Source organism: Oncorhynchus clarkii, chromosome 4 (genome assembly GCF_045791955.1).
Source record: "Oncorhynchus clarkii lewisi isolate Uvic-CL-2024 chromosome 4, UVic_Ocla_1.0, whole genome shotgun sequence".
Classification (NCBI taxonomy): domain Eukaryota; kingdom Metazoa; phylum Chordata; class Actinopteri; order Salmoniformes; family Salmonidae; genus Oncorhynchus; species Oncorhynchus clarkii.
Window position 1 is genome coordinate 7794260 of NC_092150.1, and position 21768 is coordinate 7816027.

At 43.4% G+C, this 21768-nt stretch overlaps 1 protein-coding gene and 1 pseudogene across 2 annotated transcripts in view; both read left to right on the forward strand.

The window, feature by feature from the left end:
• Positions 1 to 1818: 1818 nt before the first annotated feature.
• On the forward strand, positions 1819 to 4391 carry LOC139407451 (UDP-glucuronosyltransferase 2B17 pseudogene; annotated as a pseudogene).
• A 10968-nt stretch (positions 4392 to 15359) lies between these two features.
• LOC139406365 (neuroplastin-like) overlaps positions 15360 to 21768 on the forward strand; it is a 56177-nt gene continuing 49768 nt past the window's right edge. Inside the window, exon 1 of one of the 2 annotated variants that reach the window (XR_011633982.1) lies at positions 15360 to 15664. Coding sequence is in view for 1 of the 2 variants with exons in the window: in XM_071148890.1 (XP_071004991.1) it covers positions 15574 to 15664 (91 nt within the window). In the remaining variant the exon portion in view is untranslated. The remainder of the gene's footprint in view (positions 15665 to 21768) is intronic. The other variant, XM_071148890.1, reaches the window with a different exon arrangement.

A 21768-nucleotide genomic window follows, 5' to 3' on the forward strand; every position in this document is an offset into this window, starting at 1 on the left:
CAGGAAAATTCACTGTCTTCTTGGTAAACAACTCCAGTGTATATTTGGCCTTGTGTTGTGCTGAAAAGGTTATTTAATCTCCCAGTGTCATGTGGAAAGCAGACTGGACCAGGTTTTCCTCTAGGGTTTTGCCTGTGCTTAGCTTCATTCCATACATTTTTTATCCTGAAAAACTCCCCAGTCCTTAACAATTACAAACATACCCATCACGATGCAGCCACCACTATGCTTAAAAATATGGAGAGTGGTACTCAATAATGTGTTTAGATTTGCCCCAAACATAACACTTTTGTATTCAGGACAAAAAGTAAATTGCTTTGCCACATTCTTTGCAGTTTTACTTTAGTGCCTTATTGCAAACAGGATGCATGTTATGGAATATTTTTATTCTGTACAGACTTCCTTCTTTTCACTCTGTCAATTAGGTTAGTATTGTGGAGTAAATAAAATGTTGTTGATCCATCCTCAGTTTTCTCCTATCGTTAAACTCTGTAACCATTTCAAAGTCACCATTGGCCTCATGGTGAAATCCCTGAGCAGTTTCCTTTGTCTCCGGCAACTGAGTTAGGAAGGGCACCTGTATCTTTGTAGTGACCGGGTGTATTGATACCTCATCCAAAGTGTAATTAGTAATTCCATCATGCTCAAAGTGATATTCATTGTTTACCCATCTACCAATAGGTGCCATTCTTTGTGAGGCACTGGAAAACCTCCCTGGTTTTTATGGTTGAATCTGTGTTTGAAATTCACTGATCGACTGAAGGACCTTACAATTATCTGTATGTGCTGGGTACAGATATGAAGTAGTTATTCAAAAATCATGTTAAACACTATTATTGCATACAGAGTGAGTCCATGCAACTTATTTTGTGACTTGTTAAGCAAATGTTTACTCCTGAACTTATTTAGGCTTACCCAAGAATGTTTGTACCATGTTTTGTGCTGCTACCATGTTGTGTTGCTGCCATGTTGTTGTCATGTTGTGCTGCTACCATGTTGTATTGCTACCATGTTGTTGTCATGTTGTGTTGCTACCATGCTGTGTTGTCATGTGTTGCTGCCTTGCTATGTCTTAGGTCTCTCTTTATGTAGTGTTGTGTTGTCTCTGTTGTCGTGATGTGTGTTTTGTCCTATATTTATGTTATTTTTAATTTTTAATCCCAGCCCCCGTCCCCGCAGGAGGCCTTTTGCCTTTTGGTAGGCCGTCATTGTAAACAAGAATTTGTTCTTAACTGACTTGCCAAGTTAAATAAAGGTTAAATAAATAAATAAAAATAACAACGGGGTTGAATAGTTATTGACCCAAGACATTTCAACTTTTCATTAATTTGTAAAAAATGAAACACTTTGATAATATGGGGTATTGTGTGTAGGCCAGTGACAAACATCTCCAACAACAAAATGTAGAAAAAGTGAATACTTTCTGAAGGCACTGTACTCCATGGCATTTATCACAGAACCTGGTACAAACCGGTTACAACGCCGCCTTCCAGAAAGCAGATTTCTGACTCATGCCGAATATGGGTGGGTTCCTCTTCCACAGGACCTGGAGGACTTTGGTCATGATTTATTTTATTTAACTAGGCAAGTCAGTTAAGAACAAATTCTTATTTTCAATGACGGCCTCGAAACAGTGGGTTAACTGCCTTGTTCAGGGGCAGAACGACATATTTTTACCTTGTCAGCTCAGGGGATTTGATCTTGCAACCTTTTGGTTGCAAGTCAAACACTCTAAACACTAGGCTACCTGCCACCCCCAAGTAAGGATAGAATTGTTAGGGTTCAAATATTCATAGAAACCCATGATTCATACCCATGATGACTCTAGGGACTTTAGAAAGTCTGCCTTAGAAAGTCATCTGGAGGTATGGATGGATGGATGGATGGATGGATGGATGGATGGATGGATGGATGGATGGATGGATGGATGGATGGATGGATGGATGGATGGATGGATGGATGGATGGATGGATCCTTGAAGGGTGAATATATGAATGAATCTTTTGGACAAATTGTAAATAAACGTCACCGAACACAGACTAAAAAAACTATTTCAATGGTAATTCTCCATTGTGCTTTTTGGTTCAGGACCAGGCTTTATCTGTGTCTGGACCCATTGAATTAAAAACAAAAGTCAACATGCATTTTCATTGTGGTTCTGTTGTGACCCTCATGTATACCGGGAAAGCAACCCTCCACCTTGTGTAACAACACCCGCCTGGTGAACTCCTTGACTAACAACACCCGCCTGGTGAACTCCTTGACTAACAACACCCGCCTGGTGAACTCCTTGACTAACAACACCCGCCTGGTGAACTCCTTGACTAACAACACCTGCCTGGTGAACTCCGTGTGTAACAACACCCACCTGGTGAACTCCTTGACTAACAACACCCGCCTGGTGGACTCCTTGTGTAACAACACCTGCCTGGTGAACTCCTTGACTAACAACACCCGCCTGGTGAACTCCTTGACTAACAACACCTGCCTGGTGAACTCCGTGTGTAACAACACCTGCCTGGTGAACTCCTTGACTAACAACACCCGCCTGGTGAACTCCTTGACTAACAACACCTGCCCTCCGTGTGTAACAACACTCCGTGTGTAACAACACCTGCCTGGTGAACTCCTTGACTAACAACACCTGCCTGGTGAAACTAACAACACCCGCCTGGTGAACTCCTTGACTAACAACACCTGCCTGGTGAACTCCTTGACTAACAACATCTGCCTGGTGAACTCCATGTGTAACAACACCTGCCTGGTGAACTTCTTGACTAACAACACCTGCCTGGTGAACTTCTTGACTAACAACACCTGCCTGGTGAACTCCTTGACTAACAACATCTGCCTGGTGAACTCCATGTGTAACAACACCTGCCTGGTGAACTTCTTGACTAACAACACCTGCCTGGTGAACTCCGTGTGTAACATCACCTGCCTGGTGAACTCCTTGACTAACAACACCTGCCTGGTGAACTCCTTGACTAACAACACCCGCCTGGTGAACTCCTTGACTAACAACACCCGCCTGGTGAACTCCTTGACTAACAACACCCGCCTGGTGAACTCCTTGACTAACAACACCTGCCTGGTGAACTCCTTGACTAACAACACCCGCCTGGTGAACTCCTTGACTAACAACACCCGCCTGGTGAACTCTGTGTGTAACAACACCTGCCTGGTGAACTGACTCCTCCAGAAGGACCTCTTGAGACACCCCAAGACCCGGGCCTTCGTAGCCCACTGAGGAACCAACAAATTCCAGGAGGCCATCTACCATGGCGTCCCCCTTGTCGGCCTCATTCTCGCCTTCGACCCGCCCGACAACCTCTCCAAGGTCTAGGCGAGGGGAGCAGCTAAGATGGTTGACATCGTCACTATGGACAGAGAAGTGGTTGTCATGCAGAGGTTGCCTAGACTGCACAGAGGCCAAGCCATTAAACCGCTCTACAAGGCAGTGTTTCCGAATCGACTTTGTTAAGAGACATAAAGGAGGTCGTCACCTGAGGACAAACTCCCATAAAATGTCCTGGATTGTGTCCCACTTCAGCTGATATGAAAGCGACTCTGCTGATGTGGGTGTTGCTCGTAACCCTGGCTTGCCTGGCAGACGTAAGATGGGTTTTGCGTTTTGTAGGATTAAAGTGAAGTGATTAAGTCATGTTTTGAGATATGAATATATTCATTGATCAATCAGCAAATGATCAATACCATTCATATTTTATCCATAAAATGAATATTCTATCAATGTCAAAATATATATTTTTGTATATAATGCGTCCTTCTCAATTTTCTTGAACATATGGATTCCAAAAAAAATCTAATGCGGTATACTCGAGAGACGGACAGTGACATAGAGGAGGGAAAATGTCATGATGACCTCATTCGTCGTATCAATCATGATTGGCCGACATTCTGTCACTGTAAATGGAAAGTTATCTTCTGCTGCGAGGATCATTGAAACCCTATGGCTGCTTCAGAAGTAATGGGCCCACTTTTACCCGGAGGATGGAAAGCTTCCTCTTCCTTTGTAAGTTACTTTGTTATCATGTTTTTAGAATAGTACGTAGCCTGGTCCCAGATCTGTTTGTGTTGTCTTGACAACTTATGTGGGTCTTTAATAGTTGGAAAGACAAGCACAGATCTGGGATCAGGTCGGATGCGTTTACTACTCCCGATGTTTCTATTAATATTTGAACCCTAACAATTCTCTCCTTACTGGGGCAGGCTGATAACAAACTGCCCCAGTCGACAAAAGGCAGGATGCAGTGTCTATCACTCCAGACATTAGTCCCTGGACTGAGCCAATCAGAAACTGACTCCCTGACCTTTGACTCCCACAGCACCGGGTCAGTTCCATGCCAGATATTCTGTGCTGGGACCAATGATAACCTGCTAAATTGTCATAATCCATTGAACACAGGGACTAACTCACGCAAAAGTAAAATGGCCTTTGTTACTTTGTACCCTTGTCCTGGTCTTAGAATGTCCACAATGTAACCAAAGCTCAAGAGGTGACACATTAGACAGCCCAGTAACCAGGGTTGGGGTTAAAACTGGGAGTCGATATTTATGTCCACAGCTCCTGCTGGGTCTCAGAAATTGTGCCAGATGTCGTGTGTGAGTCCATCTGCTGTTGGGCAAAGAGAGGTACAGACGTCACCTAATTGAATAAACACATCATTTGTACCGATGTTTGTAAAAGCTCCTATTTGATTGTTGAGTATAAATTATAGCTGGGCTATTTGATGTCAACGCAACCTGACCAAATCTATCCAAAAACATTAGGAAAAAATTATTTTATTAGTCGCTATAACTACCTTACATACAAACGTGACCATACCTTAACACATTTTAATATTTACAAAAATTGGGACACATTTTGACACCTACAGAGAACATTTTAAAAGCGCAGATAGACCTACAAAAATACCCCCCCCCCCCGCTATGATAAAAAACTGTTCATCAGAAAAGTATAGTTTCCAAACGTATAACATTCATGTACAGTTTGTAAGTTTGTAGGAAAGGTAAAAGTCACTGGACCCTGAAGAAGGCTACAGGCCAAAATATGTTGGTTTTTAACAAGAACAAGCATTTCTATCGCCAAGAGTTGGCGAATTTCCTCCTCTCCTCCAGTTTGCACCTCTGTTCATGCACCTTGGTTGGAGAGGGAGGTACCGGCAGTGTTCCCTTCCCTTTAGAAGTTGCTGGAGAAACAAGGTATTGCTGTCTTGAGGCATTTGTAGAGAAAACATTATGAATTCTCTTCCCCTTAGCTTAAAAAAACAGGTTTTGGCTTAACGATGTTGTTCGAAGTCATGTCATCTCATACATCTCGTAAGTGTTGTTGACTTCCTGCAGTTCCTCTTCCTGCTGGCAGCTCTCTCTGATCACGTACACTATGAGTCCCACACAGATGAATATCAACAGAGCAATACCAATAACCTAGAAGGAGAAGAAGACTTCATTAGAAGAAAATACATCTTGTGGATGTAGTGGACATGAGTCGGTCGGGGGGCCTCCTGAGTGGCGTAGCGGTCTAAGGCACTGCATCTCTGCTAGAGGCGTCACTACAGACACCCTGGTTCAGCGGTCTAAGGCACTGCATCTCTGCTAGAGGCGTCACTACAGACACCCTGGTTCAGCGGTCTAAGGCACTGCATCTCTGCTAGAGGCGTCACTACAGACCCTGGTTCAGCAGGTCTAAAGGCACTGCATCTCTGCTAGAGGCGTCACTACAGACACCCTGGTTCAGCGGTCTAAGGCACTGCATCTCTGCTAGAGGCGTCACTACAGACACCCTGGTTCAGCGGTCTAAGGCACTGCATCTCTGCTAGAGGCGTCACTACAGACACCCTGGTTCAGCGATCTAAGGCACTGCATCTCTGCTAGAGGCGTCACTACAGACCCTGGTTCAGCGGTCTAAAGGCACTGCATCTCTGCTAGAGGCGTCACTACAGACCCTGGTTCAGCAGGTCTAAGGCACTGCATCTCTGCTAGAGGCGTCACTACAGACCCTGGTTCAGCAGGTCTAAAGGCACTGCATCTCTGCTAGAGGCGTCACTACAGACCCTGGTTCAGCAGGTCTAAAGGCACTGCATCTCTGCTAGAGGCGTCACTACAGACCCTGGTTCAGCAGGTCTAAAGGCACTGCATCTCTGCTAGAGGCGTCACTACAGGCCCTGGTTCAGCAGGTCTAAGGCACTGCATCTCTGCTAGAGGCGTCACTACAGACCCTGGTTCAGCAGGTCTAAAGGCACTGCATCTCTGCTAGAGGCGTTACTACAGACCCTGGTTCAGCAGGTCTAAAGGCACTGCATCTCTGCTAGAGGCGTCACTACAGGCCCTGGTTCAGCAGGTCTAAAGGCACTGCATCTCTGCTAGAGGCGTCACTACAGACCCTGGTTCAGCGGTCTAAGGCACTGCATCTCTGCTAGAGGCGTCACTACAGACCCTGGTTCAGCAGGTCTAAAGGCACTGCATCTCTGCTAGAGGCGTCACTACAGACCCTGGTTCAGCAGGTCTAAAGGCACTGCATCTCAGTGCTAGTGGTGTCACTACAGACCCTGGTTCAGCGGTCTAAGGCACTGCATCTCTGCTAGAGGCGTCACTACAGACCCTGGTTCAGCGGTCTAAGGCACTGCATCTCTGCTAGAGGCGTCACTACAGACCCTGGTTCAGCAGGTCTAAAGGCACTGCATCTCAGTGCTAGTGGTGTCACTACAGACACCCTGGTTTGAATCCAGGCTGTATCACAACTAGCCGTGATTGGGAGTCCCATAGGGTGGTGCACAATTGTCCCAGCGTTGCCAGGGTAGGCCGTCATTGTAAATATGAATTAGTTTTTTACTGACTTGCCTAGTTAATTTTATTTTATTTTTATGGTCACGTGAGGAGGTAACTCTGCCTGCGAACTTCAAAACCAGTGTCTGCCCAGTGCCCAATAGTGAATTTCCTATTGGTCTAAGACGTTGGTTGCTCCCGTGGGAGACCTGGGTTTGTATCCCGTGTGCTACTTGGAAAACAGAAATGTGTTTTCTTGCTTACAAGTCAACCCCCCCAGGAAAACCAAGACACACATACAGATGAGATGAAAGCACAGGGTCAACCGCAGTGCTTCGACCCTGGAGCAATGCCTAAGTGCATTGCTCATGGGCACAATGTCAGGAAACAATATGTAGGAAATGTTTCCCGTTGGTCCTGGGAATCGAACCGGCGAGCCTCCAGTTGTCTGGCCCACCTCTATGCTACCTACCACCCCACATGTACGAGGGTCAAGGAAGAATAAGCCTGTTCAGTATAGACACACATTACAACAACAAAAAAAGATCTATTCATCATAAACAATTTTTAAAAATAGTTTATGATATACTTTACTTTTCTTAATGGCACAGACACCAACAATAAAAATCAGGGGCCGGTTTACCAGACCCAGATTAAGCATAGTCCTGGACTAAAAATCCTTGTCATTGAAACATTTCCATTGATAGTGTGTTTTAGTCCAGGACAAGGCATAATCTTCACCCGGGAAACTGATCCCAGTGTGTTTTCCTCACCTGAGACTCCACAAATAATTCCTGAGAGTGCACCATGAGATCCTGCAGCGTGCCGTCGTCATGCGGCGGCTCACACCACTTCTGAGGAGCCGCCTTGTCAACAATCACAAACCTGCCGTTCCAGTCTGTTAGCGCGCACGCAAAGTACTGTCCATCCAGGAAGAGCAGGATCAGCCAGACGATGGGCGGAACCAGGCTGGAGATGGACACTGTCCTGGGGCAGCCGCTCAGGTCGTACCTGCAGTCCTGGATGATTAGCATCAGCATGAAGGCCATGATAGCTGGAATGACGAAGAAGGCGGAAGAAAACAGCCCGTTCCATTTGGGGTCGCACGGACACTCGAACTCCAGCTCAACCAGCTTCTCCAAGCCCATCAGGATGAAGCCGAAAGCCACGTTGGAGACCAAGGGGCTGTTGCCGAATTCACTCTTCAGTCGGGAGAGCCATTGTTGCCTCCTTTCCATACTAGATGACACTACATAAAGTGTGAACAGAGACTGAGAAGTCTGAGAGAGGAGAGCGGTGGTAGAATATGCAGACATGCAGGAGCTCCAGTGATGCATGATGGTTAACACTGGTTTTGTGGGAAGGCTTTGCCCTCGAGGCACAGAATACACATTTCTGGTCTCGTTGGTTGACATCAAAGGAAGGCGTAGCCGCTGTGTCTGGGTTTATACAACCCATTGGCCCTGTGGGGCTGACAGACATGGTGTCCAGGGAGATGAACCCTCCCCTCAGACCCCGAGAGAGGGTGGGTGCTATAGAGTGGAGGGAAAGTTTATGTCACGGGAATGTGATGTCTCTACAGGTTTAGGATCTTAATTTGCCCAGTTTCTCACAGCAGGAAACTAATCCTGCAGCAATAGGACATTTTTATTATTGTGTGGATTATAATTAATGGATATTTTTGCATCGGTTGATACATTTTTAGTTAGGGCAAATTAAGTCTGACATTTTTAAGTGGAAGCCTTTTTAAACCTTGAATACAATCCAAGTTTGCATTTCCTGCTGAGCACGACATCTCCTGCAACAACAAGGTGATCAAATTAAGATCCTACACCTGTATATTGTATGCAGATGTGAATCCGGAATGTTCTATGCATATGGTATTATATATGTCGAGGGTTGACATTTAAATATGTAATATATATTGTGGAGGGACGCATACAGTGCTTAGTAAAAGTCTACACACCCCTTGCACAGTCTTCACATTTTGCTGCCTTAAAAGAAAATCTAAACATTTTATAAAATTAGATGTATTTCCTACCGATGTGCACAACCTATTCCACATTTCTAAAGTGAAGGAAAAATGTGAAATAATTTTCCAAGTGAATTAAAAATGAAAAACAAAAGCACCTTTGGCAGCCATTACAGCTGTTAATCATTGTGAATTAGATTCTACCAACTTTGCACAACTCTTGGCCACATTTATCCATTGTGTTTGTCAAAATTGCTCAAGCTCAGTGAATTTGGTTGGGAGTCATTGATGAACAGCAATATTCAAACCTTTGCAAAAACACAGTTAAGTAACACGGTAAATTAAAAATATTTATTTATATTTTTAAATAGTACTAAAAAAAGATTCAAACTACAGGGTTGGGTCAAATCCAATAAAAAAGAATACAAAGTGAAATCCTCTATATGTTCAAGTATTTTGGTGGCAGCATCATGTTATGGGTATGCTTGTCACCGGCAGGGACTTGGGAGTGTGTCAGGATCAAAAGAAATATGAAAGGAGCAAAGCCCAGGTAAAATGGCAGAGTTTCCTCTAAGTCTTCTGAATACCTATCTCTGAGTTAGAGTTGTGTTTGTAAGTGGTACAATAACACAAATTGTAATGCCAAAAACACTGTGTAGTGAGTTGTGTGTAGTGGGTTGTACAGTAGGTTATGTAGTGGGTTTTATATTAGGTTATGTAGTGGGTTATGTAGTAGGTTATGTAGTGGGTTATGTAGTAGGTTACGTAGTGGGTTGTGTAGTGGGTTGTGTAGTAGGTTATGTAGTGGGTTTTATAGTGGGTTGTGTAGTGGGTTGTGCAGTAGGTTATGTAGTGGGTTTTATAGTAGGTTGTGTAGTGGGTTTTATAGTAGGTTGTGTAGTGGGTTGTATAGTAAGTTATGTAGTGGGTTTTATAGTAGGTTGTGTAGTGGGTTGTATAGTAGGTTATGTAGTGGGTTGTATAGTAAGTTATGTAGTAGGTTGTGTAGTGGGTTGTGTGTAGTGGGTTGTATAGTAAGTTATGTAGTAGGTTATGTAGTGGGTTTTATAGTAGGTTATGTAGTGGGTTTTATAGTAGGTTGTGTAGTGGGTTGTATAGTAAGTTATGTAGTGGGTTTTATAGTAGGTTGTGTAGTGGGTTGTACAGTAGCTTGTGTAGTGGGTTGTATAATAGGTTGTGTAGTATAGTAAGTTATGTAGTAGGTTATGTAGTGGGTTTTATAGTAGGTTATGTAGTGGGTTTTATAGTAGGTTGTGTAGTGGGTTGTATAGTAAGTTATGTAGTGGGTTTTATAGTAGGTTATGTAGTGGGTTATGTAGTGGGTTGTGTAGTAGGTTATGTAGTGGGTTATGTAGTAGGTTACGTAGTGGGTTGTGTAGTGGGTTGTGTAGTAGGTTATGTAGTGGGTTTTATAGTGGGTTGTGTAGTGGGTTGTGCAGTAGGTTATGTAGTGGGTTTTATAGTAGGTTGTGTAGTGGGTTTTATAGTAGGTTGTGTAGTGGGTTGTATAGTAAGTAATGTAGTGGGTTTTATAGTAGGTTGTACAGTAGGTTATGTAGTGGGTTGTATAGTAAGTTATGTAGTAGGTTATGTAGTGGGTTTTATAGTAGGTTATGTAGTGGGTTTTATAGTATGTTGTGTAGTGGGTTGTACAATAGGTTGTGTAGTATAGTAAGTTATGTAGTAGGTTATGTAGTAGGTTATGTAGTGGGTTTTATAGTAGGTTATGTAGTGGGTTTTATAGTAGGTTGTGTAGTGGGTTGTATAGTAAGTTATGTAGTGGGTTTTATAGTAGGTTGTGTAGTGGGTTGTGTAGTAGGTTATGTAGTGGGTTGTGTAGTAGGTTATGTAGTGGGTTGTGTAGGAGGTTATGTAGTAGGTTATGTAGTGGGTTATGTAGTAGGTTATGTAGTGGGCTGTGTAGTGGGTTATGTAGTAGGTTATGTAGTGGGTTTTATAGTAGGTTGTGTAGTGGGTTGTGTGTAGTGGGTTGTATAGTAAGTTATGTAGTAGGTTATGTAGTGGGTTATGTAGTGGGCTGTGTAGTAGGTTGTGTAGTGGGTTATGTATTAGGTTATTTAGTAGGTTATGTAGTGGGTTATGTAGTGGGCTGTGTAGTAGGTTGTGTAGTGGGTTATGTATTAGGTTGTGTAGTAGGTTATGTAGTGGGTTTTATAGTAGGTTGTGTAGTAGGTTATGTAGTAGGTTATGTAGTGGGTTGTGTAGTGAGTTGTGTGTAGTGGGTTGTATAGTAAGTTATGTAGTGGGTTGTGTGTAGTGGGTTGTATAGTAAGTTATGTAGTGGGTTGTGTGTAGTGTTGTGTAGTGAGTTGTGTAGATCGGTAGGGGGAAGAAACGAAAGTATTTGAGATGTAATTTTAAGGACTGTGCAAAGGGTGTGTACTTTTACTCGCAACAGTAAAGTCCCATAAGATATGATGTGTATCTTATTGATCTAAAACGTTATTCAAGGAACGCTATCTGAAAAGATGCTTTAAATGTTAAAAAAGAAGACAAATGTAATTTAAAGGAAACTCTATAGTAGACCACAGCCATATCGAAATGTTATATATTTAATACAATGTGTATACATTAGTAATTACCATAACATTAAAATCAGTTTTTATTAGATCCATAAAAAAAACTATATCTGGACAAGTATATACAGTAGTATTGTATATATTATGGATCCCCATTAGCTGCTGCCAAGGCAGACCATAACATACCAAGGCAGCAGCTACTCTTTCTACTCTTCTTTGTGTTGTGTTTATCACCGATTGTCTAATATAGCATCCATGATTTGTATCATTGATTGGAGAGTTTATTTTGTTCATATGTAAAAAAAAAAGAAGAAAAAAAAAAGAAATGACTAGTTGATTTGGCAGATCTATTTCCGTTGTATTTTTTGCGATGCTACTCGTTGCGATAAACGTCAGATTCAAATGAGAACAAGTGGGGTTTTTTTGTGTTTAAAAAAACTAAACATCAGAAGTATTATTTATCATACACTGTCAGCAGAGCGGCAGGTAGCGTAGTGGTTAGAGTGTAGAGGTGGCAGGTAGCCTAGTGGTTAGAGTGTAGAGGTGGCAGGTAGCCTAGTGGTTAGAGTGTAGAGGCGGCAGGGTAGCCTAGTGGTTAGAGTGTAGAGGTGGCAGGGTAGCCTAGTGGTTAGAGTGTAGAGGTGGCAGGGTAGCCTAGTGGTTAGAGTGTAGAGACGGCAGGTAGCCTAGTGGTTAGAGTGTAGAGGTGGCAGGGTAGCCTAGTGGTTAGAGTGTAGAGACGGCAGGTAGCCTAGTGGTTAGAGTGTAGAGGTGGCAGGGTAGCCTAGTGGTTAGAGTGTAGAGGTGGCAGGTAGCCTAGTGGTTAGAGTGTGGAGGCGGCAGGGTAGCCTAGTGGTTAGAGTGTAGAGGTGGCAGGGTAGCCTAGTGGTTAGAGTGTAGAGGTGGCAGGGTAGCCTAGTGGTTAGAGTGTAGAGGTGGCAGGTAGCCTAGTGGTTAGAGTGTAGAGACGGCAGGTAGCCTAGTGGTTAGAGTGTAGAGGTGGCAGGTAGCCTAGTGGTTAGAGTGTAGAGGTGGCAGGGTAGCCTAGTGGTTAGTGTAGAGGTGGCAGGTAGCGTAGTGGTTAGAGTGTAGAGGCGGCAGGGTAGCCTAGTGGTTAGAGTGTAGAGGTGGCAGGGTAGCCTAGTGGTTAGAGTGTAGAGGTGGCAGGGTAGCCTAGTGGTTAGAGTGTAGAGGTGGCAGGGTAACCTAGTGGTTAGAGTGTAGAGGTGGCAGGGTAGCCTAGTGGTTAGAGTGTAGAGGTGGCAGGTAGCCTAGTGGTTAGAGTGTAGAGGTGGCAGGTAGCGTAGTGGTTAGAGTGTAGAGGTGGCAGGTAGCGTAGTGGTTAGAGTGTAGAGGTGGCAGGTAGCGTAGTGGTTAGAGTGTAGAGGTGGCAGGTAGCGTAGTGGTTAGAGTGTAGAGGTGGCAGGTAGCGTAGTGGTTAGAGCGTTGGGCCAGTAAGCAAAAGGTTGCTGGATTGAATCCCTGAACTGACAAGGTTTAAATTCTGTTGTTCTGCCCCTGAACAAGGCAGTTAACACACTGTTCCCCGGTAGGCCGTTATTGTAAATAAGAATTTGTTAACTGACTTGCCTAGTTAAATAAAATGTAAATCTTTGTCGGGGTCTACAGCAGCGGTGTAAAGTATTTAAGTAAAAATACTTTAAAGTACTATTTAAGTAGTTTTTTCGGGGTATCTGTACTTTACTATTTATATTTTTGACAACTTTTACTTTTAATTCACTACATTCCCAAAGAAAGGAACATATTTTTTACTCCATACATTTTCCCTGACACCCAAAAGTACTCTTTACAATTTGACAGGAAAATGGTCCAATGGTCACGCACTTTGTCAAGAAAACATCTCTGGTCATCCCTAGTCCCTCTTATCTGGCGGACTCACTAAACACAAATGCTTCGTTTGTGAATGTCTGAGTGTTGGAGTGTGCACCTGGCTTTTAAATTTTTACTCAAGTTTAATACTTGAGACTTTTTTTTTCTCCACCACTGATCTACAGTATCTGTACATTAGGTGGCAGCAGAACTGCACTGTTCTAGGAACGCTCGGACAACATTCACACCACAAATTGGTTCTTTGTTTTTGCTGGTTACCTGACATATGGGGTAGCAATGAATCGATTCATGCTTGTACTGTATACATATGAAGCACATTTGTGTTGAAAGTTTTCTGTCATTGCCTTTCAACTTTACCTTTGTATGAGCTTGCAATTAATTGTAGGACAAATTATTTCAGGGATGGTCAAAACGCAATGGAAGGTGTCATGTAAAGTTAACATGAAGGGTTTACAGTAGGCCTAGTGTTTATAATTTAGCCTAGGGAGAGAGAAATGTTTTGGTCATTCAGACACAAGATAAGATCGATTATTTCCAGAATGATTGCCACCATGTACTAATGCTGTTGGACGGCTGAGTTGACAAGGAAATTGGATTAAAAGTCCCAGTAAAGCCTGACTGCAAACTGAGGTCAGGGCTTAGCCAGGTGTCTGTGTGTCCGTTTCAGACTGTGGTTGGGTCATCTTGACAAGTCAATCGTTCAAATAGGCAATTTATAACGGTTGTAGTCTTAACATACGGAACATAATAAGGCACAATTGCCTTATTTAAAAAAAAGTTAATCCAAGTGTTTCTTGCGCTGATTTCGAGAACCTCTGTCCAACTTTCATCACTCAAACTCTCCAGTCGCATTTAGTTATGCACACGCCAAAAGGGATTTATTTACAATTATAAACTGGGTGGTTCGAGCCCTGAATGCTGATTGGCTAACAGCCGTATACCACGGGTATGACAAAACATTTGTACTGCTCTAATTACGTTGGTAACCAGTTTATAATAGCAATAAGTCATCTCGGGGGTTTGTGATATATGGCCAATATACAAGAGCTGTGTCCAGGCACTCTAAGAACAGCCCTTTGCCAAGGTATATTGGCCATTTACCACACCTCCTCGGGCCTTATTGTTTAATCATAGCAGTCAAACGAGTTAAATCGACATCTATTAATGGAAAATTATCTGGCGAGTGTAGTTTATTCAAATTAGTTTATTAAGTCACGCTAGCTCTCAATAATTATTATTTTGAAGGAAAGACGAATTTTGATCATTACGTCGTTAGTTATGTAGATATTCCTTCTTAATTCTGAGTGGTTAGTCTAGACATTTTTGAACTGGCAAACCTGCCGGCATAACATGAGCAGTTAGCACCGACCGAGCTGTGAAACACAGCTTCAGCTTGATCACCAAATGAATTGGGAAATAAATGAAACCCTCACCAGCTAGCTAACAATCTATTTTAGTTTCACTGTCCGATCATTCAAAAAAGGGGGCAAACGAATAGTTATTTTTTCTTCACCTTTCCACAAACGGTCTGGTATTGACTACTGCATGGCCAGTGTGAGTTAGCATGCTAGCCAGCCAGCTTGCTAGAGTTGCTATTCTTCTAAATGCGGTGGTCACTGGATAAACTAACTATGAGTTGGAACATATTTAGTTGAAAACGAACTGGTAACTAACTAGTTGTTGTTGCCCATGGTGGAATAATAACTAAACCCGCTGGCTCCGGAAGCCTAGTATGTCCCCTGGCATGTCGAGCTAGTTGAGTTTCATAAGAAAATGCCTGATATGAATCAAACACCGTAGCATGCCCTCCTCGGCGGGATTGTCAGATTCGTATTTCAATTGTTACTAACAAATAACTGATTGAAGTTGGTGGTTACTACTGGTTTCAGATCCAAGGCGAGAGAAATTGTCCGCCATGTTGTATGTTTTGGTAAGGGCTCAGAGTGACTTCATGCACTCAAGAAGGCTCAACCAATCATCCGACGGGTTCTATGTCAAGACTCATGGATATTCATGAGTTTCCCCCTTCCTTCCTTCCTTCCTTCCTTCCTTAGCACAAACCATTATTAAATAGTTCCACCTGGGATCTCTCTACCCCCTATTTCAGTTGAAATGTAAGATGGTAAGGGTTATTGTTAAGGCTAGGGTAAGAGCAGGGGTTAAGGTTAGGCACTGACCATTTTATCACTGCGCACCAGGCACTGCACAGGTGGCGTCAGCACCCTTCTGGTGAGCGAGCGCGCCGCTGTTTTTGCGTGACCTGATTGGAGAATTAGACGGGGCCGCTCTCTTCCATCAGCTCGGTATCTACCCGGTAACCCGGTCCACTCACACAATCATTCAGACCACCCCACCCCACCCAATTTCCCCGCTACCGGCATCTACAATCGTCCACCAGAGTCGATGCTAGCTGGAAAAAGAAGAGCAGAAATTATGTCGGTCTCGGTGGCGTTCATTGGAGTGCTGATGCTTCATTTGGTCTCCTCACAGAACGGTAAGAATGTGAAGTGCACGCCTGCCTGCCGGATTGATAGAAATACCGGGACATCATGGCTTCATGCGGTTTTTTGACTGGAGACACAATGATTAAGCTTTAAAATCATATCGTTGCTCAGGATTGTAATTTTGTGCGTCAAATCATTGCAGTGAATATTGACTTATATTATCCACATGATTTTCAGTGCATAGTAAAAAATAGAACCCTCTTATATATTTTATTTAATTATTTATGTTCATACCCAGTCAATGCAGTGAATAGAATGACAGAATAAAGGCTTTAAATGTAATGAAATTAGAACGGAATAATATCTCCCATGCGAGATATTTGACCGTTATAAACGGTCAAATAAACCATATCTTTGATGGTTTCCGTTATTAATATAAACACTACTACTTTAAAATTAAACATCCAGATAAACATTTAGACTAGTTAATCTGTGTCCACAAAATACATTTTGTAGTTTGTACGTTAAATCTTTATGACTGTTAAATCGTCATTAGAATGTGAAGGGGACTTGAACGTGGTCGGAGGGGCCGTTGGTTGGTTTATAACAAGGACAAATACGTACAGAAGGTTAAAGAAGAGGGGCAGGATTCAGAAATCATCATGCACAGTAAAGTAAGCTGTGATATCATCGACCATCCATAGTCTATGTCCTACCAGCCCCCCCCCCCCCCCCCCCCCCCCCCCCCCAAAACAAAACAAAACAAAACGTTCTCCCTCCTTGTCATTTCAAATAACAAGTAGGCTACATTAATAGTACATTCACCTGCGACTGGTCAGGTCATGGTACATCACTAGTGGCGGTTGGTGCTGTTTAAGATGAGGGAGGACAATCATTTTTTAATGAGCATGGCCTTGTTTCTATTACAGCATATTGGATGACTGCTATTCACATTACATTCACCCAGTTCAATGTAACATGGATAGGTTTGGCCTAATACATGATACTGTTCCCTATACCCATCATGGGGGGGTTAGCCAGCTAGCCATAGCCAGCTAGCTAACATATCATCCCTCTGTTTGAGTAGGCCAGACTCGGCGCCGGAACAGATCAGTTGGATGGCCCCGTAGATGGGCCCTGTTGTTTCACTGTGGGCACACACTTGCGCGTTCACCTTTTGTTGTCTGTTTAGGGAAGCTTACAGTTTATCCTACCATTTCTACCTATCCGTGTGCCAGTTATGATTATTTTTACATGTACATTTTCGTGGAACAGTTTCATTTCAATAATAACGTTTTTGGGTTTCTCAAAATCATTGTCGTGTGGTTAATACTTAGAATCTGAAGTAAAATGATGAAAATGTTACAATTTAAAATGAACTACGATGAGAGCACTAGCCTCTGTCATACAGACAGATTGATACTCTGTGATCCATTGGCGGCTAAAGACACGAGAGCATAGAATTCAGAGATAGCCTATAGGCCAATGAGGCAGTAGACCTATAATTCCCATAGAATTCAGAGATAGCCTATAGGCCAATGAGGCAGTAGACCTATAATTCCCATAGAATTCAGAGATAGCCTATAGGCCAATGAGGCAGGAGACCTATAATTCCCATAGAATTCAGAGATAGCCTATAGGCCAATGAGGCAGTAGACCTATAATTCCCATAGAATTCAGAGATAGCCTATAGGCCAATGAGGCAGGAGACCTATAATTCCCATAGAATTCAGAGATAGCCTATAGGCCTATGAAGCAGGAGACCTATAATTTCCATAATCAACTAAGTAAGATACCATATTAGCCTAAAACTGAGAAATAAAAACAGTAGAAAACAGTTATTTCAATCAAATTAATCTCTTTTCTCTGTCTGTCTGCCTCCCTTTAAAAAAAAAATCTGTCTTGACTTGAGCTATTGCTAGTGAAGTTCAACATTGTATTAAATCATCACAGGGTCTGCCTGGAAACGGTCGCTAAAACTTGCAACATTGTAGCAACTAGCCTATTCCAGGCCCTAAAAGGTTCCTGTGCCAGTGAGCTCGGGACAGAAAGATGTTTCCACTGGGTATATGGGATCATGATATTTTGCTCTTTCACACTGAGGCTTAGTGATTTTTTGAGTCCGGGAGTGTTGGAAAGATAATATATATTTTTAAATACTGAGGAATTATCATTCGCAATGGAGTTTTACAAAAACAGACTTTGTTGACTTGTGTGAGGCGATGAAAAAACAAGTGGTGTACGTGGGGAGTTAAGAGTTAAACGGAAAAAAGATGTTGACAAAATGGGCACTTTCCTACATATTTATGCATTCTGGAGACACACCATACACCCCCCCCCCCTGTTCTTGATGCAACATTTTAAAATATTCTTAAAACACATTTATCTTCACACATATTTTTGACGCTTTTCTCCGACAGCCGCAACTCAATCAGCTAGACGTGTTCCCACGCTCACTGCCCAAATTGCCGGCTTCCCAAAACACACTTTGATTTTAAACAATCCACAGCATTTTATTGTTTGTTTGTTAAAGAAGCTAATGATCCTCATTAAGTCATGCTCCCTCGTGAAGTATTTCGATAAACTTTTTTGGGCAGGAATGATTTATATAATTTTGGCGAAACATCAATATACTTAGAGTAATCCAGCATCCAACAACTTTCCTTTCCAATTCACTAGAGGCTGAAACCAGAGATCTGTATATAATGATGAGATATTCATCTCTTCACCCTAAAAATCTGCATTCCAAAGGCAGGAAGGCAGGTGAAAAGCTTAGGTCTGCTTATTATTCCCATAGAAAAGTACTGGTTTTACACTGGACAGATTTTGGCGAGAGTGAGACCTCTCGCTTCACCTCTTCCTCTTTGCTGAAACTACCGTGCATTCAGCAAGTATTCAGACCCCTTGACTTTTTCCAGTCAGAGTAGCTCCACCAGTCCATTTTGCTGCATGTGTCTATTTATAGACTTGAGATGCAGCAGGACAGCACTGGGACAGGTGCCCCCCCCCCCCCCCACTATGGCTTTATTAATGTCGTCCCATATCCTTGAAAAGAAGAGTGGATTGGTTAACTCTTCACAGAGAGAGAGACGCACAACAAGGCACTGTGGAATGGAATTGATTTCATTCTCAATGGAATCGTACTTTACTCTGAAATAACCCACCCACTGCAGGTAAATCCAGTCCCTATAGAGCTGAGTTGAGATGTGTTTCACCTGTCCTAAGTCTTTAGATAAAAGGTTTAGAATGGAACACTACAGCCTAGTGGGATGGAAGCTTCTATTCTGTTCTGTTGATACATTTAGAATGGAACACTACAGCCTAGTGGGATGGAAGCTTCTATTCTGTTCTGTTGATACATTTAGAATGGAACACTACAGCCTAGTGGGATGGAAGCTTCTATTCTGTTCTGTTGATACATTTAGAATGGAACGCTACAGCCTAGTGGGATGGAAGCTTCTATTCTGTTCTGTTGATACATTTAGAATGGAACACTACAGCCTAGTGGGATGGAAGCTTCTATTCTGTTCTGTTGATACATTTAGAATGGAACACTACAGCCTAGTGGGATGGAAGCTTCTATTCTGTTCTGTTGATACATTTAGAATGGAACGCTACAGCCTAGTGGGATGGAAGCTTCTATTCTGTTCTGTTGATACATTTAGAATGGAACACTACAGCCTAGTGGGATGGAAGCTTCTATTCTGTTCTGTTGATACATTTAGAATGGAACACTACAGCCTAGTGGGATGGAAGCTTCTATTCTGTTCTGTTGATACATTTAGAATGGAACACTACAGCCTAGTGGGATGGCAGCTTCTATTCTATTCTGTTCTATTCCGTTCTGTTTATACTTTTAGAAGGGACCACTACAGCCTACTGGGATAGGAGCTGTTCTATTCAATTCAATTATATTCCGTTGATACGTTTAGAGTGGACCACTTTAGCCTACTGGAACCTAGTGACGTGGAAGCTTCCACAGTAGGCCTATTTTATCATACCTGCTAGGTATTGAATGATTCAGCAAGCTGGCTCATAATCCCATTGTTCAGATTCAATGGAACTGTATTTGTACGTGATACAGAGACGTGTTGTTCTCACAAGGCAAGATCCTGTTACTGTGTATCAGTTACTGTTGAAGCCATATCTTTCCCTGAATGCCTCCGGAGTTGTGCAGTGGTCTGAGGTGCTGCATCTCCCTGCTAGAGGCGTCACTACAGACCCTGGTTCCATTCCAGGCTGTATCACAACCGGCCGTGATTGGGAGGAACCATAGGGCGGTGCACAATTGGCCCAGCGTTGTCCGTGCTTGGCCGGTGTAGGCCGTCATTGTAAATACAAATTTGGTTTTAACTGACTTGCCTAGTTTAAATATAGGTTACATAAAATATATATATTTTTAAAGTATCAGTGTGCTAGCTAGCCGACCTGCTGTCCTTACACCTGTCTGTCTAGAGGCAGGCTAAACACACCTGTCTGTCTAGAGGCAGGCCAAACACACCTGTCTGTCTAGAGGCAGGCCAAACACACCTGTCTGTCTAGAGGCAGGCCAAACACACCTGTCTGTCTAGAGGCAGGCTAAACACACCTGTCTGTCTAGAGGCAGGCTAAACACACCTGTCTGTCTAGAGGCAGGCCAAACACACCTGTCTGTCTAGAGGCAGGCTAAACACACCTGTCTGTCTAGAGGCAGGCTAAACACACCTGTCTGTCTAGAGGCAGGCTAAACACACCTGTCTGTCTAGAGGCAGGCTAAACACACCTGTCTGTCTAGAGGCAGGCTAAACACACCTGTCTGTCTAGAGGCAGGCTAAACACACCTGTCTGTCTAGAGGCAGGCCAAACACACCTGTCTGTCTAGAGGCCAAACACAGGCTAAACACACCTGTCTGAGGCAGGCCAAACACACCTGTCTGTAAACACACCTGTCTGTCTAGAGGCAGGCTAAACACACCTGTCTGTCTAGAGGCAGGCTAAACACACCTGTCTGTCTAGAGGCAGGCCAAACACACCTGTCTGTCTAGAGGCAGGCCAAACACACCTGTCTGTCTAGAGGCAGGCCAAACACACCTGTCTGTCTAGAGGCAGGCCAAACACACCTGTCTGTCTAGAGGCAGGCCAAACACACCTGTCTGTCTAGAGGCAGGCTAAACACACCTGTCTGTCTAGAGGCAGGCTAAACACACCTGTCTGTCTAGAGGCAGGCTAAACACACCTGTCTGTCTAGAGGCAGGCTAAACACACCTGTCTGTCTAGAGGCAGGCTAAACACACCTGTCTGTCTAGAGGCAGGCTAAACACACCTGTCTGTCTAGAGGCAGGCTAAACACACCTGTCTGTCTAGAGGCAGGCTAAACACACCTGTTTGTCTAGAGGCAGGCTAAACACACCTGTCTGTCTAGAAGCAGGCCAAACTCACCTGTCTGTCTAGAGGCAGGCTAAACGCACCTGTCTGTGTAGAGGCAGGCCAAACACACCTGTCTGTCTAGAGGCAGGCTAAACACACCTGTTTGTCTAGAGGCAGGCTAAACACGCTAAGTACATCTATGTTCTGTTCTCGTCATCCCTCCATAGTTACAGGTACAACTCTGTTCTGTTCTCCTCGTCATCCCTCCTTAGTTACAGGTACAGCTCTTTTCTGCTCTCCTCATCATCCCTCCTTAGTTACAGGTACAGCTCTGCTCTGTTCTTGTCATCCCTCCTTAGTTACAGGTACAGCTCTGCTCTGTTCTCCTCGTCATCCCTCCTTAGTTACAGGTACAGCTCTGCTCTGTTCTCCTCGTCATCCCTCCTTAGTTACAGGTACAGCTCTGCTCTGTTCTCCTCGTCATCCCTCCTTAGTTACAGGTACATCTCTGTTCTGTTCTCCTCGTCATCCCTCCTTAGTTACAGGTACAGCTCTGCTCTGTTCTCCTCGTCATCCCTCCTTAGTTACAGGTACATCTCAGTTCTGTTCATCTTGTCCTCCCATTTTTCTTCCTTTCCTTCTTTCATTATGTTTGCCATTTTGTCATTATTCATGATGTGATTTATGAATTATAAAGGTCAAATGTCACAGAATGAAGTAGAACTCCTCCTGTTCTATCTCTCTATGCCATCTGCAGTTTAGGTTCAGGATTAATGCTGGGGTTTTGATCGCCAGTCTTCGATTGTCT